We start from the raw sequence: 18960 nt of genomic DNA on the forward strand, positions 1-18960 counted from the left end.
CGGTTCAGATAATCGTCGCCGGTGTTGGCCGTGAGCGGGAATCGAACTCGGCTCGCCAGATTCGTAGCGCTAACCGCTACACCACCGCTGCCCCCGACAGCGGCACTACCACACGCACGCACACGCGCACACACCGCCCGGCAGCGACACTGAATCTTTTGAGTGCGTTCGTCTATCGGCAGCTTGACGAAGCCCTCCCCGCGCGTCTCGCCGTGCCCTCGCGGATCCCTGCCGCAGTCCCAATGTCCGCTCCGGTGGCTCCCCCACGCATGCGGTTGCGTGACTGCTCCCGTCTCCGCCCTCCCCCTTCAGCTGCCCTTCGGTCCCCTGTCTCGTTCATGTGAGCGTCGTTCCTTCTTGAGATGCGCCCTGCCAAACCCCCGCTTAACTATTCTTAATCGTCAACGTGACATTTTTACTTTTTTTAAAAAAATTTATGCTGAAAGAATATTTGGGCTTAATTTTTTTAAATTATTATTAAGCACCAGCAAAAAAAAATGCGTGCCCTGGCCAAATTATCGAAAGCGGTTTGTGATGAAAATGATGAGATAATGATAGCACGAAAAAATGTGTTTTCTAAACACGAATTACACATCAACAACAACATACCAGCCAAACCAGTCGATACGCCCGAATAAGAAAGCTTTCAATCGGCCCTTTTGATCAGAATCACAATCTTCATTCATACCGGAGGAATCCGATGAGCTGTGAAGCTTTTTTTTTTACTTTCTTCCCACCCGTGTCCGGTGGTTGTGGGTCGGCTGGCGAGGCCCTAATTGAGCGAAGCGGCTTTAATGTACACAAATGGACGCGATCGCAGCCCTGGATCTGGGATCGTCGGACAGCGGCGTGGAAACCGCCGAAGAAAGTTGGAACGGAGGCCGAGGAGCGAGCGGATCTGGCGCACCGTGTAGGATTCGTCGATATATTGCTCGGCCAGATGGCAACCTGCTGATATTCATTATGGCATCCCGTTAGCACTGTCATATGTGTGTGTGTGTCGTGTCTACATATGGGGAGCGTTGGTGTAGCGGTTGGCACACTGCGTTACGAACCCGGCGACCCGGGTTCGATTCCCGCTCGTGGCCAACACCAGTGACGATTATTTGAACCGGTCCTGGGCCTCCTCCTAGGTCGACTCGGCGTCAAATTAGTACCTGGTGTGGTGGTGTGTAAACATCGCCACTGGGGAGACAAAGGCGGTCGGGCGTGGCGGTCTTTATAGATGCTTGCAAACAGCACTTGCCCCAACAGTCTGTTAAGGCTATACGGGGGATCTTTGTTAATATATATACACACACATCATTCGGTGTACCTTTATTTAGGCAAGTGGTCAGCCTGTTAATATTCATTAATCTCTTCCACAGAGAAACCGATGAAGTGTCCCAATTAGAAGTGGAATGATGCAGTGGGCAGGCTGCCCCCCCCCCACACCCCTCCCCGCTCGCGCCTCCAACCTGTGTGTGTCACCCGGGGACTCCGCTCCCGTCCGCTTTGCTCCTGTGATCCGACGAGATCGGGTGCATTCCGTGCGATTTTGGTATCACGCGCGCACGTGCGTGACACACCAGACAAAGTGGGCGCTGCCAGTGCACGACATTCCGTCTCGAGGTGCGCGTGCCGTCCGTGCCCCCCCCCCTTTCGACGCCTTGCGATGTCGGTGACAATTGAACTGCCGGTGAAGCAGTTGCGCTTCGCGATGTTGCCGCGCGAATTGCAGGTCATGCAAAATGTTTTGCCGTAACAGCGCCGCAGGAATCGCGTGGTATTTTTGTTCAGCCGAAAATACATATTTTTCTTGTGATGCCATATAACAATGACGATCCGTGGCCTATTCAGTGACCGGACGGCAAGCCTGCCCACGGCCCTTGAGGAAGCAAAGTGGCACGGCTAAGCGAGTGTGTGCAGGCACAGTTGGCTACGTGCGGTGCGAAAGAAGTTCAACAATACACACCACCACCACCATCACCTCCGATTAGCACGGTTGGCTACGCTGTGCCACTTTGTGGGCTGATGTGACAATGTATGCCCACGACAAGTGATCACACATTCATAGGGTGGCAGTTAAGTTCAAGAATAGTTTTTTCTCTCTCTCTCTCTCGTTTGATATTTGTTTGATTTTACCCGTCTCATCGATGTTTGTTTCTTTGGCATTTTTATTTCGACCTCTGGTGCAGTTTCGTCACCCCCAATGAGAGTACTAAACTATTATATGTTGGCATTCTCGTTTCCACGCGATAAATGTTCGCCAACGTGATGCGAACGCGTGCATCATGTGCGTTCACGAGTGAGTATTTTAATTGGTTAAGCGGCGCATCATTGCATACGGACTATGCAGCCCTGCCAATCGCTCCGTTAACGAGAAATTTCACACGTTTTTTTTTAACATTGCCGGTGAACAAACAACAAATATCTTCATCATCCGCTTGTAATGTAGAGGTGTTTATTTTGATTCCGAATTTATATTGAACAAAATACGTAAAAATTTCGATTTCAAGCTTTCGTGACTGCAGGGATTCATCGTCTTGATTCTTTCGGTAAAGTCACGTAGAAGGGAAATAATAAAATAATTATGCTTCATTTTTATTATTTCCCTTCTACGTGACTTTTCCGAAAGAACCAAGAAGAAAAATAATTGGTTAAGCGGCGCATCATTGCATACGTACTATGCAGCCCTGCCAATCACTCCATTAACGAGCAATTTCACACGTTTTTTTAAACATTGCCGGTGAACAAACAAAGAAATATCTTCAACCTTTTTCAATGCTAAATTCTACTGCTTGGGTGCCTGACTTTCGCTCAACCAACTTAAAAGGGCGCTACGAATCTTAACAGCGTTTATTGAAGCTCTGTCGTCCCAACAGGTCTGTCCCTTTCACCTGAAGAAGGCCGCTCGTGTTGTGGCCGAAACGTCGTGATTTTTGTTCTTTTATTTTTTTACCTACGTGACTTTACCGAATAGAACCAAAGCGTAAAGAAGAAAATTACATTTAAACGCACGCTCTCATCCTCCCGACTTACACGCCGGTTGGCCTTGTCGGCATCCTGTCGAGAGCCATGAAAACCCCCCCCCCCCCCCCCACAAATTTACCTTTCACGACTCTCCGAGTGAGCGGTGCGCCTCGCCGTGTCGGCGAAGAGCTCAGGCAAGTGAAGTCACAGAGCTACCGACGTCGTTTTATTAGAACCCCCCCCCCCCCACCTCCGTTTTTATCCACACTATTTCGTTGTTACTTCCCCAAAGCTGGAATCTGTGGAATGAAATAGGAACACGAGAGAGAGATATATAGAGACACTGCTGGATTTTTTTTGTGTGCAACTCACGAGATTTCGAGGATCTGGTTTAAGCACAGGTGGCTGCGACCTGGGATTGAACCTAGGTGCTCGGCAGCGGCAGGTCAGCGAGCTCTGACCTCTGAGCCAACTCTGAATTTTTTGTTTACGTCACGGTGAACTTTATTTGTGCAAGTCATTGGTGAGCGGGCTGAGACCGTCAGCTCGCCACATTTTAAGAACCTGGTTACATCACGGGGTGGCTTAAACCCAAACTATGCACTCGTGACGAAGCATGATCTCCCCAGCCACCCGGGGCGAAACCTCCGCTGTCAAATCTGAAGCGTTTTCTCTGGCTCCTCTCCCTCCCCGCCCGAGTGAAAGTTTGTATCGATCATCCAGAATTTCCGACCGCTAAAATTTTGTTCGGTTCACCATTATTCTCCGTCGTCCATTGCGTAACCCGGTCGTCCGTCAGTCGGAGCCTCCCCTTCCCCCCCCGCCCCCTTTTTTTTTTAAAGATGAGGGCTGAAAATGCGCATGCCATTTTTATCGATCTCCTAATTGTGTGTCCGCAAGGCGCCATCCTTAATAATAATAACGACAACAGGGCCCCAACAATAACACGCTCCAGTTGGGGAAAGAAAAATGAACTCCGTTGCAGACGATGCGTTATGCGGTGAACGAAGGGTGGCAACGTCAGCAGATCTCAGAAATAAGACTTCAGATGTCTGCGATGTGTGTTAACGATCGTGAAGGCAGTCCAACGCTGTCACCTTAAGACAGATTTCTGAAAGGAATAATGATCATTTGATCTAGAAGCGGTTGTTTTCCCGACGAATTGTGTTTCCTTTCCACTGATGTGCCAACTGTTCTGATTTTTGTAGTTTTATGTTCGTTCTGTCTTCATGTGTATAGATCATCGCGAGCGTGCGGGCGCGTGCGTGCTTGTACGGATGGCTAAGAGGGAGGGTGGGTGAGTGAGTTGTTGTGTGGTTGAGGGTGTGAGCGAGTTGGTGTGTGGTTGAGGGTGTGAGTGACTTGGTGGGTGAGTTGGTGTGTGGTTGAGGGTGTGAGTGACTAGGCGGGTGAGTTGGTGTGTGGTTGAGGGTGTGAGTGACTAAGCGGGTGAGTTGTTGTGTGGTTGAGGGTGTGAGTGAGTTTGTGTGTGGTTGAGGGTGTGAGTGACTAGGTGGGTGAGTTGGTATGTGGTTGAGGGTGTGAGTGACTAGGCAGGTGAGTTGGTGTGTGGTTGAGGGTGTGAGTGACTAGGCGGGTGAGTCGGTGTGTGGTTGAGGGTGTGAGTGACTAGATGGTTGAGCGAGTGGCTTATTGAGTCAGTGAGTGGGTAGGCGAGTGGGTATGTTGGAGAGGGCGTGGGTGAGTGATTGAGTGGCTTGTGGGTGTTTAAGCGAGTTGGTGAGTGAGTGGGTAGATGGCTGAGTTGGCGGGTGAGTGAATAAGTGATGCGTGAATGGGTAATTGAGTGAGTGGGTGCCCAAGTGAGTAAGTCATTTCGTTGTGTTAAAGCCATGTGTTTTGGATTCACTGAATATAAAAACAAGTTAAATGTAACCTTATCTGTCGTATCAAAAGCAGAGTCTCTGTAGAACAAAAAAATATCCTAAACTTAAATGTCTGATCCAGACAATGTTGGGATCGCCGAAGTCGAGAAAATATCCTGGCCAAAGCTGAACTGTCTTCAAAACAACAATAACAACAACAGTGCAGTAGTAAATAGTCATGTCCATGCATTGCTTCACGAATTCCTCTCCATGCCAGTAAGTGGGAGCTGGGTTGGGTGGTCATACTTCACCATTCCGGTCAATGATGGGGTCTGTGTAGGGTGGCCCAGGACCAGTTCACATGTAACTCACCATTAATATTCGCCATGGCCCCAATCACAACGTTTCCAGGTTCATAGCGCAGTGCAGGAACCACTACGTCACCACTTCCTGTCCTATCATGCTCAACACCCGCTATGGCCTCTCATCTCACTCTACTCCCCTCCACGCACTCTCCTACCTCTCCCCTCTCATCTCACTCTACTCCCCTCCACGCACTCTCCTACCTCCCCCTCTCATCTCACTCTACTCCCCTCCACGCACTCCCCTACCTCCCCCCTCTCATCTCACTCTACTCCCCTCCACGCCATCTCCTAAATCTGCAGTTATTCCACACCGATGTAATAACGCTGAGTGGAAAAACGCATAAAACTTGTGTCCGTTGCTTGAATAAATGTTGGGTGATATCATCTGCATCTTTAATTAGACTTTGGAAGAAAAATGTTCAGCGTCGTCCTAAACCGTCATGAAGAGATGCATTCTTTAATCGCCCACCATCAGTATGATTATTAAAGTTCTCTCCATCACGATTTGTGGATTATAACTTCATAACTGTCGCTCGCGGCTCGCCCTGCAAAAAAACGAACGTCCCTTGTAATGTTTTGGAAGTAAGAGCAGGGAAAAGGTTGGGATGTGGTGGCGGGGGGGGGGAGTTATTCATCGCAGCTCGCTCGAAAGGGCAACTTCCATCGTTGGGAGCGACAAGAAGCAACGATGAAGCGACTCCACGAAGTTGCCCTGTGCCGTAAATCGTCTGGGGGCTTGTGTGTGTGTGTGTGGGGGATTATTTTATGTTATTATTACACGCTTTTATTTAACTCACTCTGTCTGTTGTTGTATCCTCAAAATCTTCTAGCTCAATTTTCACCCACTTCCCAATGTGGTATCGACTGCAAACTTGGTAAATTTATGTCATGCTGATGACAATTACTATATTCTATCATTAAAACATATTTTTTAAAAAATATGTTTTTATATGTCATGTTTCGCCTTGGATCTAATTGTTCACGCTCAACTCACGTTGGCTTTAAATCACCACGGGTCCCCTTACGTTGTGGCAAGCTTCGGGGCCACTTCCTGGAGTCGTGGCGTTCTGACATTTCGAGTACCGTACATTTCAATAAAGCGTGTTTTTTTTTTAAAACAGCATTTTTAAATATGACTTATTTCTAATATGATGACGACGACCACGACGGCATTGACCTGTGCTGGGTTTATTTTTATTTTTTTTGCGGGAGATCCTCGAAAGGAGTTGTCCTCGCCTACGTCGCTGTAGCAGTGGTGGTCGATGCGTGATTCAGATTGTCAGCTCGGTTGGTGATTCAAACTTCCCACTGCTGGGCACAAAAAAAACTACACTCATTTTCTTCCATTGCCTCCTCTCCCTTAGTTGCGTCTCTGTGTGTGCATGTTTGTTGAACTTATTGCGCACCGTACTTAGCTGAGCACGCTCATCGGAATTTTTTTTGGGGGGGTGGTGGGGGGGGAAGGACAACAAACTATAAACACAACAGGCAGTTCTGATGAAATTAGTGTTTCAATGCAGACGATGACTGCTCTGGTGACTTCCGAATATCGGGAAGCGAAGAGAGCGTTCCAGACGGCCGCAAAAAGCGCGTCTGAAAGCGCCGAGCGATGCGGTGACCACCACGGTAGTGTAGCGGTCAGCGCTACGCTGCGCTACGAATGTGGTAACCCCGAGTTCGATTCCCCGCTCACGGCCAACACCGGTGACGATTATCTGAACCTGTCCTGGGCCTCCTCTAGGTCGGCTCAACCTCAAATGACTACCTGGTGCAGTGTGTAAACATCGCCACTGGGGAGACAAAAGCGGTCGGGCGTGGTGTTGGCCACCCACCCCCTCCTGTGCCGTGCCGGCCTTCATAGGTGGTACTACTCGCTAACGGCACTTGCCCCAGCAGTCTGTTGAGGCTACACGGGGGATCTTTGTCTTTTTGGTGCCACGGTAGGGGGCACAGGTGGTGCATCGGCCAGTAGTCATCTCAGCCAGTCGACCCATGGCACCTGCTGGGTCTGTCCCGTGACCTCCTGCCAGCGGGCGTTCGACAATTTCACGGGGCATTAAAGGGCACCTATCCTGGCACAAGCGCCGTGGCGACGTCGCCGCCACTTAGGGGTCGAACGGCGGTTGTTGAGTGTTCTGTGCTCACAGTCATTATCAGAGAGTCACTTATCACTTAACACAGTCACTATCACTCACACAGTGCACGAAGACAATCACACCCCGGCCCCCCCCCCTCGCCATATAGCCTATTAACAACAGACTGTTGGGGCAAGTGCTGTGAGTGAGCGCCTATGAAGGCCGACACGGCACACGGGGGCAGTGGGGTGGCCAGCATCTATGGCCGGCCGCCTTTGTCTCCCCAGTGGCGATGTTTACACACCGCACCAGGTACTCATTTAAGGCCGAGTCGACCTAGGGGAGGCCCAGAACCGTTTCAGATAACCGTCACCGGAATTGGCCGTGAGCGGGAATCGAACTCGGGTCGCCAGGTTCATCGCGCTACAACCACCCAATGCTGGACGAAGTTAGAGCGGGGCCTGCAGCATGATGTTACAAAGGGGCACTAAATAAAAAATTACGTAAATATTAAAACACAATTTTTTTTTTTAACTTGCACAGTAAAGCAATTGTAATTTTTCATTTGCTATACAGCCAGATAATACGTCAAATCGATAACCTTAAACACCCGGTCGTTTGTAAAAGTCGAAGGCGATATAGTACTATAGTAATGGAGCAAGTGCAGGTTCACTGAAGCGGAATTGAGAGCTTGAAAGCATTTAGCGCGGGGCTCTTGGAAGTGTGGGGCTCGTAGCTACTACATCTGTAGTAGTAGTGAGGGAAAAAAAGTATTTGATCCCCTGCTGATTTTGTACGTTTGCCCACTGACAAAGAAATGATCAGTCTATAATTGTAATGGTAGGTTTATTTGAACAGTGAGAGACAGAATAACAACAACAAAATCCAGAAAAACGCATGTCAAAAATGTTATTATTGCTTTGCATTTTAATGAGGGAAATAAGTATTTGACCCCTCTGCAAACATGACTAAGTACTTGGTGGCAAAACCCTTGTTGGCAATCACAGAGGTCAGACGTTTCTTGTAATTGGCCACCAGGTTTGCACACATCTCAGGAGGGATTTTGTCCCACTCCTCTTTGCAGATCTTCTCCAAGTCATTAAGGTTTCGAGGCTGACGTTTGGCAACTCGAACCTTCAGCTCCCTCCACAGATTTTCTATGGGATTAAGGTCTGGAGACTGGCTAGGCCACTCCAGGACCTTAATGTGCTTCTTCTTGAGCCACTCCTTTGTTGCCTTAGCCGTGTGTTTTGGGTCAGTGTCATGCTGGAATACCCATCCACGACCCATTTTCAATGCCCTTGCTGAGGGAAGGAGGTTCTCACCCAAGATTTGACGGTATATGGCCCCGTCCATCATCCCTTTGATGCGGTGAAGTTGTCCTGTCCCCTTAGCAGAAAAACACCCCCAAAGCATAATATTTCCACCTCCATGTTTGACGGTGGGGATGGTGTTCTTGGGGTCATAGGCAGCATTCCTCCTCCTCCAAACACGGCGAGTTGAGTTGATGCCAAAGAGCTCCATTTTGGTCTCATCTGACCACAACACTTTCACCCAATTGTCCTCTGAATCATTCAGATGTTCATTGGCAAACTTCAGACGGGCATGTATATATGCTTTCTTGAGCAGGATTTCAGTCCTTCATGGCGTAGTGTGTTACCAATTGTTTTCTTGGTGACTATGGTCCCAGCTTCCTTGAGATCATTGACAAGATCCTCCCGTGTAGTTATAGGCTGATTCTTCACCGTTCTCATGATCATTGCAACTCCACGAGGTGATATGTTGCATGGAGCCCCAGGCCGAGGGAGATTGACAGTTCTTTTGTGTTTCTTTCATTTGCAAATAATCGCACCAACTGTTGTCACCTTCTCACCAAGCTGCTTGGCAATGGTCTTGTAGCCCATTCCAGCCTTGTGTAGGTCTACAATCTTGTCCCTGACATCCTTGGAGAGCTCTTTGGTCTTGGCCATGGTGGAGAGTTTGGAATCTGATTGATTGATTGCTTCTGTGGACAGGTGTCTTTTATAAAGGTAACAAGCTGAGATTAGGAGCACTCCCTTTAAGAGTGTGCTCCTAATCAATTTATAACATTTTTGACATGCGTTTTTCTGGGTTTTCTTGTTGTTATTCTGTCTCTCACTGTTCAAATAAACCTACCATTAAAATTATAGACTGATCATTTCTTTGTCAGTGGGCATTCGTACAAAATCAGCAGGGGATAAAATACTTTTTTCCCTCACTATATATGCAGCTACTTTTGCTCCTCCGATAATCCGGCACTGCACACCAACGTTCGCTTAACACGGTCACTAATCACTCGCACAGTTCCCACTATCACACCCCGCACGGCAACTGTGCCACACAGTGACACTATCGCACAATGCTGTTTCGTGTAGCAAATAATGAACCTCGTCTCGAGGAGGCGGAGGTGTACACATCAACGACCTCTATTTTTAGCGTCTGAAAGACCAATTTGCCACTGTCACGAATTGTTGGGGAACGCCTAAAATTAAAGACCACAGTTGTTGCAGCTGGCACGCACACGGCTCTATTTGATTCACAATTCGTATTCTTTTTTGTCTCTTTGTTAGATTCGCGTGTGTAGGCAATAGGTGGGGAGCCGGGGTGTAGCAGTTAGCGCGCTGCGCTACGAACCTGGTAACTCCGAGTTCGATTCCTCGCTCATGGCCAACACCGGTGACGGTTATCTGAACCTGTTCTGGGCCTCCTCCCCTAGGTCGACTCAGCCTCAATTGAGTACCTGGTGCCGTGTGTAAACATCGCCACTGGGGAGACAAAGGCGGCTGGGCGTGGTGCTGGCCACCCACCCCCTCGTGTGCTGTTCCGGCCTTCATAGGTGCTGCTCGCTAACAGCACTTGCCTCAGCAGTCTACCAAGGCTATAGGGGGATCTTTGTCTTTGTATATAATAGCAATTATAATGTCAATCGTGTCTCCTGAGTCTATACTTGATCCTCTGCTACTGGACACAGCCAACCAACAGCAGGTGGGTCACCTGGACAGACTATAACAATTGGGTGGTGGGCAAGGTTCTGTTCTGGACACTTAATGGGTGTAGAGATCTCTGTGTTTGCATCTCTCTCTCATCATCACCACGGTGGCTAAGAGATGTTAACTCCCTCGCCTGGTATACAGGAGGTTGTGGGCTCGATCCCGACCCTGATGCCTGCTGCTGTATAATTCCAATTGAACTGTGGGGGTGCATTGTGGGGGGGGGGGGGGCATCTCGTGAATGAATCTTCAGGGGTGGCCACTGTGGCGCCCACAATTTGTTGTGTGATTGGACAATGTGAGGAGGTCGAGGCGATGGCTTCGTGTCCTCCACCGGTATGCGGAATGCTCCCAGACGAGCAAAAAAGCAACGCACTTTCGTGTTCGAACGCTTGACAGCGGCGGTGGCTAGAGGCACGGGCAGGAAATGTACCGTGTGTCGAAATAATTTGCAGTGCATATTATAAATGCACTTAAAAAAAATTGTCATCAGCAATGCTCGATTTCCCGCTGGATGAAGGCCTCCCCAAGAAGGCCTTCCTGGTGGTTAGAAGATGTTAACTTCCTCGCCTGGTATACAGGAGGTCGTGATCCCGACCCTGACAATGGCTGCCTGCTGCTGTATATTTGTATCTTGCGTGTCTCTTTCTCTCTCTCTGTGGTCGTGTGGATTTTTCTCCGGGTCCTCAGTTTTCTTTTCCCCTCCACAGTTAGAATATCAACATGACGCGTTTAGAGCGGTGGTTCGGAACCTTTGCTGCAGCCTGCATCCCTTTGGTTCTCAAGAGTAAAAAAAAGTCCATAATGTTAATACATACATAGGTTTGATGAAACAAAGTAGTTGTACTTACGTGTCTGTGCTTAATATGTGTTTTCGATTATTTACCTTTAACAAAAATCTGTCCGTGTCTTGCACTCCCAGGGAGGGAGTCTCGCACCCCCAGAAAGGGCATCTCACACCCCCAGAAAGGGCATCTCTCACCCCCAGAAAGGGCATCTCACACCCCCAGAAAGGGCATCTCACACCCCCAGAAAGGGCATCTCTCACCCCCAGAAAGGGCATCTCACACCCCCAGAAAGGGCATCTCACACCCCCAGAAAGGGCATCTCACACCTCCAGAGAGGGCATCTCACACCCCCAGGGAGGGCATCTCACACCCCCAGGGAGGGCATCTCGCACCCCCCAGAAAGGGCATCTCGCTCCCCCAGAAAGGGCACCTCGCACCCCCAGAGAGGGCATCTCACACCCCCAGGGAGGGCATCTCGCACCCCCCAGAAAGGGCATCTCGCACCCCCAGAAAGGGCATCTCACACCCCCCAGAAAGGGCATCTCGCTCCCCCAGAAAGGGCATCTCACACCCCCAGAAAGGGCATCTCACACCCCCCAGAAAGGGCAGCTCACACCCCCAGAGAGGGCATCTCACACCCCCCAGAAAGGGCATCTCACACCCCCAGAAAGGGCATCTCACACCCCCAGAAAGGGCATCTCACACCCCCAGAAAGGGCATCTCACACCCCCAGAAAGGGCATCTGTCACCCCCAGAAAGGGCATCTCACACCCCCAGAAAGGGCATCTCGCTCCCCCAGAAAGGGCATCTCACACCCCCAGAAAGGGCATCTCACACCCCCAGAGAGGGCATCTCACACCCCCCAGAAAGGGCATCTCACACCCCTAGAAAGGGCATCTCGCTCCCCCAGAAAGAGCATCTCACACCCCCAGAAAGGGCATCTCACACCCCCAGAAAGGGCATCTCACACCCCCAGAGAGGGCATCTCGCACCCCCAGAAAGGGCATCTCGCTCCCCCAGAAAGGGCATCTCACACCCCCAGGGAGGGCATCTCGCACCCCCAGAAAGGGCATCTCGCTCCCCCAGAAAGGGCATCTCGCACCCCCAGGGAGGGCAACTCGCACCCCCAGGGAGGGCATCTCGCACCCCCCAGAAAGGGCATCTCGCACCCCCAGAAAGGGCATCTCGCTCCCCCAGAAAGGGCATCTCACACCCCCAGAAAGTGCATCTCACACCCGCAGAGAGGGCATCTCTCACCCCCCAGAAAGGGCATCTCACACCCCCAGAGAGGGCATCTCACACCCCCCAGAAAGGGCAGCTCACACCCCCAGAGAGGGCATCTCACACCCCCCAGAGAGGGCATCTCACACCCCCCAGAAAGGGCATCTCACACCCCCAGAAAGGGCATCTCACACCCCCAGAAAGGGCATCTCACACCCCCAGAAAGGGCATCTCACACACCCCAGAAAGGGCATCTCACACCCCCAGAGAGGGCATCTCGCACCCCCAGAAAGGGCATCTCGCACCCCCAGAAAGGGCATCTCACACCCCCAGAGAGGGCATCTCACACCCCCCAGAAAGGGCATCTCGCACCCCCAGAAAGGGCATCTCGCACCCCCAGAAAGGGCATCTCACACCCCCCAGAAAGGGCATCTCGCACCCCCAGAAAGGGCATCTCGCACCCCAGGTTAAGAAGCACTGGTTTAGAGTATTTGGCTGCTGCACATTTCCACGTGATAAGCCACTTCGTTGAACTATCATTTGTGGCAAGGTCGCTTCTGAAAAAGAGCTACATAGCTCAGTGGGCCTTACCTGGCAAAACAAAAAGTTAAATAGTAACTTTCGCACTGTACGCAGCCTATCATGCTAATCGGAGGTGTGGGGGAAAGACGACAAACCAAAACACAAAAAGCAGTTCTAAAGAAATGAGTTTTCAATCTACAGTGAGGGAAAAGAGTATTTGATCCCCTGCTGATTTTGTACGTTTGCCCACTGACAAAGAAATGATCAGTCTATAATTTTAAAAGTAGGTTTATTTGAACAGTGAGAGACAGAATAACAACAAAAAATCCATAAAAACGCATGTCAAAAATGTTATAAATTGATTTGCATTTTAATGAGGGAAAGAAGTATTTGAGCCCCTCTCATTCAGAAAGATTTCTGGCTCCCAGATGTCTTTTATACAGGTAACGAGCTGAGATTAGGAGCACACTCTTAAAGGGAGTGCTCCTAATCTCAGCTTGTTACCTGTATAAAAGGCACCTGTCCACAGAAGCAATCAATCAATCAGATTCCAAACTCTCCACCATGTCCAAGACCAAAGAGCTTTCCAAGGATGTCAGGGACAAGATTGTAGACCTACACAAGGCTGGAATTGGCTACAAGACCATTGCCAAGCAGCTTGGTGAGAAGGTGACAACAGTTGGTGCGATTATTCGCAAATGGAAGAAACACAAAAGAACTGTCAATCTCCCTCGGCCTGGGGCTCCATGCAAGATCTCACCTCGTGTAGTTGCAATGATCATGGGAACGGTGAGGAATCAGCCCAGAACTACACGGGATGATCTTGTCAATGATCACAAGGCAGCTGGGACCATAGTCACCAAGAAAACAATTGGTAACACTACGCCGTGAAGGACTGAAATCCTGCAGTGCCCGCAAGGTCCCCCTGCTCAAGAAAGCACATATACATGCCCGTTTGAAGTTTGCCAATGAACATCTGAATGATTCAGAGGACAACTGGGTGAAAGTGTTGTGGTCAGATGAGACCAAAATGGAGCTCTTTGGCATCAACTCAACTCGCCGTGTTGGGAGGAGGAATGCTGCCTATGACCCCAAGAACACCATCCCCACCGTCAAACATGGAGGTGGAAACATTATGCTTTGGGGGTGTTTTTCTGCTAAGGGAACAGGACAACTTCACCGCATCAAAGGGACGATGGACGGGGCCATGTACCGTCAAATCTTGGGTGAGAACCTCCTTCCCTCAGCCAGGGCATTGAAAATGGGTCGTGGATGGGTATTCCAGCATGATAATGACCCAAAACACACGGCCAAGGCAACAAAGGAGTGCCTCAAGAAGAAGCACATTAAGGTCCTGGAGTAGCCTAGCCAGTCTCCAGACCTTAATCCCATAGAAAATCTGTGGAGGGAGCTGAAGGTTCGAGTTGCCAAACGTCAGCCTCGAAACCTTAATGACTTGGAGAAGATCTGCAAAGAGGAGTGGGACAAAATCCCTCCTGAGATGTGTGCAAACCTGGTGGCCAACTACATGAAACGTCTGACCTCTGTGATTGCCAACAAGGGTTTTGCCACCAAGTACTAAGTCATGTTTTGCAGAGGGGATCAAATACTTATTTCCCTCATTAAAATGCAAAGCAATTAATAACATTTTTGACATGCGTTTTTCTGGATTTTTTTTGTTATTTTGTCTCTCACTGTTCAAATAAACCTACCATTAAAATTATAGACTGATTATTTCTTTGTCAGTGGGCAAACGTTCAAAATCAGCAGGGGATCAAATACTTTTTTCCCCTCACTGTATAGGCGATTGGGAAGAAATGGATTCTTGACTCCATCAGTGCAGAACTTTTGAGTGTCAATCACTTCTTGGTAAGAGTGGGGAGTTTTCACTGATCTCCCCCATTATGATGATGGCATTGCGTTGTTTGACCGTACTTCACCTTGCTGATCAATGTGGGTTGGCGGCTTGGCGGTGTTGGGTGCCAAGGGCCTGCTTTCACTGTCACTCACCTGTGCCGCTAACCACTGTGCCACCCACCGCTCCACCCACCGCTCCACCCACCGCTCTAACCACCGCGCCACCCACCGCTCCACCCCCCGCTCCACCCACCGCTCCACCCACCGCTCCACCCACCGCGCCACCCACCGCTCCACCCACCGCGCCACCCACCGCTCCACCAAACCGCTCCACCCGCAGCTCCACCCACCGCGCCACCCACCGCTCCACCCACCGCTCTACCCACTGTGAATCAGTCTTTTAACACCAGCAACGGCCACCGGTGGAGGGATGCACAAACAGACGGGGGCTCTATCTGCTGCTCGACGTATGGCCAACCCAATTTCGCCGCTTCACACTGTTTGCTCTGCTCCCGTAGTTTGTAAACTGTTTCATGTTCTTCTTTTGGTAGGTGCCAAGGGGCTGCTAAAGACAACTCGTGCTCGTAACGTCGCTCGCATCGTACGCCGTTGTGGCTTTAGTCGGTGCTCCCAAAGCAACAGCGCTTCACCGAGCAGTCGACTCTGTTGTGTTATTTCTGTCACTTTTATTGCAGCCAATCTCTTGTCGATTTATATTTTTGTCAAAATATAAAGGCTGTTGGGGCAAGTGCTGTTCGCGAGGAGCACCGATGAGGTGAGCGGTAGCGTGGTGGTTGGCGCTACGCTGCGCTATGAACCCGGCCAACACCGGTGACGATTATCTGAACGGGTCTAGGGCCTCCCCTAGGTCGACTCGGCCTCAAATGAGTACGTGGTGCTATGCGTAAAAATAATCGCCACTGGGGAGACAAAGGCGGCCGGGCGTGGTGCTGGCCACCCACCCCCTCGTGTGCCGTGCCGACCTTCATAGGTGCTGCTCGCTAACAGCACTTGCCCCTACAATCTGTTCAGGCTATGTAGGGGGGGGGTAGGGAGAATATTTGTCTTTGTGTGTGTGTGTATATACACACGCATCTCCCGCATGTTGTGCCCGATGTTAAATGCATTTGCTTTAATCTTGTTTAACCTAATCCTGCTAGCAATTTATCAGCGTTGCGCACTGTGTGCCATACGGGCGATGGGCTTGCGGGTGAGTGCTCCGAATTGGATTTTAAACAGGCGGACGCCACTCGGCGACGTGGCGATACAACATAATTGCCAATCGCATTAACGCAGCCGGCATGCTGTTTGTCCCCCTTCCGAGCGTGCGTGCTTGGGTTGATTTTTTGTTTGCTCTTCTCGTGGTGGTCAAGGGCAGTGAAGGCGAGTGACTGGCACCGGCATCGTTAAAGCAGCGAACCGAGCAAAAGCGGAGGGCCTCCCCCTCCCCCCCGCCCCCCCGAGAGGACACCACTGTGGCAAGATGTTAACTCCCTCGCCTGTTACACAGGAGGAGGTCGTGGGTTCGATCCCGACCCAGATTATGTCTGCGCATTTGGGGTTTGCGTGTCTCTCTCCCCGCCGTGTTCGCGTGGATTTTTCTCCGGGTCTCCCCCGGTTTTGCCCTCCACATTTAGGATCGTCATCACGTGTTTGGCGTATTTGGCCGCTGTACATTTGCACGTGACGAGCCACTTTGTTGAGCTATCATCATTTGCGCCCAGGTCGCTTCTGAAAAAGAGCTACATAGGCCTTACCTGGTAAAATAAAATAAAAAAATTTTTGTTCAAAAGCCCTTCCCCCCCAAATATCAGCTCGAATTCAAACAAATATAGCAAGCTAGTTGTTGGTGGATGAGTTCGGTACGAAGAACGCTTTGCTGTAACACGCACGGTGCCGGGCAAGCATAATGTATCGTGTGTTGGGCTATGAACAAGGAAGGCGCCTTTCTGGCTCGGACCACTGCTACGTAGCAAAAAAATATATATTTAAAAATACCATTACGCGAAAACAACACACATGCTGGTCACATGCGCCTTTTGTAGGAAATGCCATCGCTGGCCCACAGCATGGGGATTTCTAGGCACGTGATTTAACCCTGGAACCGTGTGTGTGTGTGAGCCAGCCGCGGAAGACTTAATGTATTCAGCAGGGAGGCAGGCAGCGTTTTATGAATTATTTAAGACGAAAGAAAAAAAATGTGCTGGTCACATGGTCACAGTTGTTGCACATTGCAATCCAGCGTGATTGGAGCTATTGCAGTGTACTCTTAAGATTCCTTGATGACTCGTGCAGTTATTTTGTTGTTGTTCTTTAGTTTAAAAAAATAATAATAGTTCAGCTGTGCTATATAAATGATTAAACCGGTGGTGCAGTCGTTACTGTGCTGCGTTTGATTCCCAGCCACGGCTAACATCGGTGGCAAGTCAAATATGAACCACTTCTGAGCGATTCCTTCTCCAGCCCGCGCTGACCATTGTGGTGAAGTATGATTCGACAACCCCACCGACTGACTCGGCATGGGGCGGCCTCCATCCAGCAGCGGGTTGACAAAGTGCGGTGCTGGCTATGCACGTCAAGGTGCCGTACCTCAGCTTGCCTGGAGAAGGCAGTACGGCAACATTTTGGACAGATAGCTGTGACTTCTGTATGGGATCGGGTGTTTCCCCCTCGCACGCGCGGTTTTGCCTAGGTGCTCCGGTTTCCTGCCACGTGTAAACACTCATAAATGGGTCTGCTAAAAAAAATCTCAATATATTGAGGACCCCCCCCCCCCCACTGAGCTTGGGAAATTGTTAGTGCCGGCTCACAGCCATGGCTGCGTGCTGTCTTCCCACTCGTCCGCGGTTCCTTGTGCATCCCGAGTCGTGGTCAGTTGTCGAGAAGAGTGATTTACCGTACGGCAGTGTTAAATTATTGTTGTTGTTATAAAGACCATAAAACATACACGCCGGCGAAAACACTTGACGCTCACAAGTTGCGTGGGAGCGGTGGTGGCAGAGCATTGCGATGGGCGGTGTGGGAATCCTTTTCAAAGAGGCGTCGACCGCGGTGAATAACTTTTTTTATTTGGAGAGGTCCGGCGGACGGCAGCTGCCTCCTGGGTGAACATCTCCCGCCGCCCCCCGTTCCGCGCCACTACGAAGCTCGCTGCTGGCTGGCGCCAGCTGTGCGGGTGTGAACCCAAAGGCGGCACCCCGACTCGTTGTGGGTTTTTCGAGGATTTTTCTTTCTTCGTCCCGTCGATTTGTAGCACAAACGGGCTCAGTGATTGTGCCCCGAAGATTTGTTTACCTGTCGACGCCGGTTTGCTGTCCGCGCAGGAATCAAAAGCAAAGCAGTCGAACGCCGCTGCGTGGCAGGCATTGTACAGCCATGCAAACCTCTCTTATCCATCCTCATGATATTCCACCCTTCCTATTATCCGCGCAACCGAGTATTATTCCTAATGTCATCCTATTGGGTGCGGCTTTCAGCGGATAAAAGGTCGAGCTGCCCAAAATTGTCACGAATTAAATTAAAGAATCGACGGCTATTATTTATTTATTACACACTGAAACACAACGACTGGACATCTCGTGGCTGCAGGGGTCACGCAAAGCCATTCAACTCAGCACATGCGAATCCCGCAAACGTCGATCCTGACCCACGTGACTCGATGCGCGCGTATCGTTGAAGCGTAAAAAAAACACACACACACACGCTGATCAAGATATTTTCCTCTCTGAAACCCCCTAATTCCCGCAGCCGCAGACGAATGATATTGTGAGGACTCGCTACACCCCAGGATGATTTGAGGAACGCCACTGCGGAGAGATAAAGATGACGATTATTATTATGACGTAACTATCCCTCGGCCCGTGTCGTCCTGGTTAGTGAGAGTGAGAAGTGACGAAGTATTTTCAGTCTTTTATTTTCTTTCCCGGAGGGGGGGGGCAGGCAGGCGGGTGGGGGGGGGGCACCCTATGTGTTTGTGGGTGGGTGAGAGTTGGAACACAACAAAGACAAAGATCCCCCGCGTAGCCTTCGTATCATTCCGGGGCAAGTGCTTGTCGGCGGGCACACAACACACACACACATTTCGGCCCATTTAAACGTAAACCCTTGATTTGATTTGCATATGCTGGAATGTGTTTAAACGCTGCCCAGTGGTGGGAAAAAGGGATTAGGTTCTGGGTCCAGCAATTGGAGAGAGAGTTAGAGAGAGAGAGGGAGTGTGAGAGAGTGTGTGGGAGTGTGTGGGAGGGTGACAGAGAGAGTGTGAGAGGGTGTGTGAGAGAGTGTGTGAGTGTGAGAGTGTGTGAGTGTGAGAGTGTGTGAGTGTGAGAGAGAGTGTATGAGAG

General features: G+C 50.3%; 1 protein-coding gene across 5 annotated transcripts in view; it reads left to right on the top strand.

Moving 5' to 3' along the window:
- The window catches only part of LOC116956269 (guanine nucleotide exchange factor DBS-like), a 154488-nt gene that overhangs the window by 51678 nt on the left and 83850 nt on the right, over window positions 1-18960 (top strand). Inside the window, exon 1 of one of the 5 annotated variants that reach the window (XM_032977727.2) lies at window positions 15018-15084. The exons of the other annotated variants lie outside the window; for them this stretch is intronic. Coding sequence (XP_032833618.2) covers window positions 15048-15084 — 37 coding nt within the window. The 5' untranslated portion in view covers window positions 15018-15047. Of the gene's footprint in view, window positions 1-15017; window positions 15085-18960 lie in introns of those variants that run through there. 5 annotated transcript variants of the gene reach the window in all.

This window comes from Petromyzon marinus, chromosome 64, assembly GCF_048934315.1.
Source record: "Petromyzon marinus isolate PM22_M1 ecotype Great Lakes invasive population chromosome 64, UKy_Petmar_22M1.pri1.0, whole genome shotgun sequence".
NCBI lineage: Eukaryota > Metazoa > Chordata > Hyperoartia > Petromyzontiformes > Petromyzontidae > Petromyzon > Petromyzon marinus.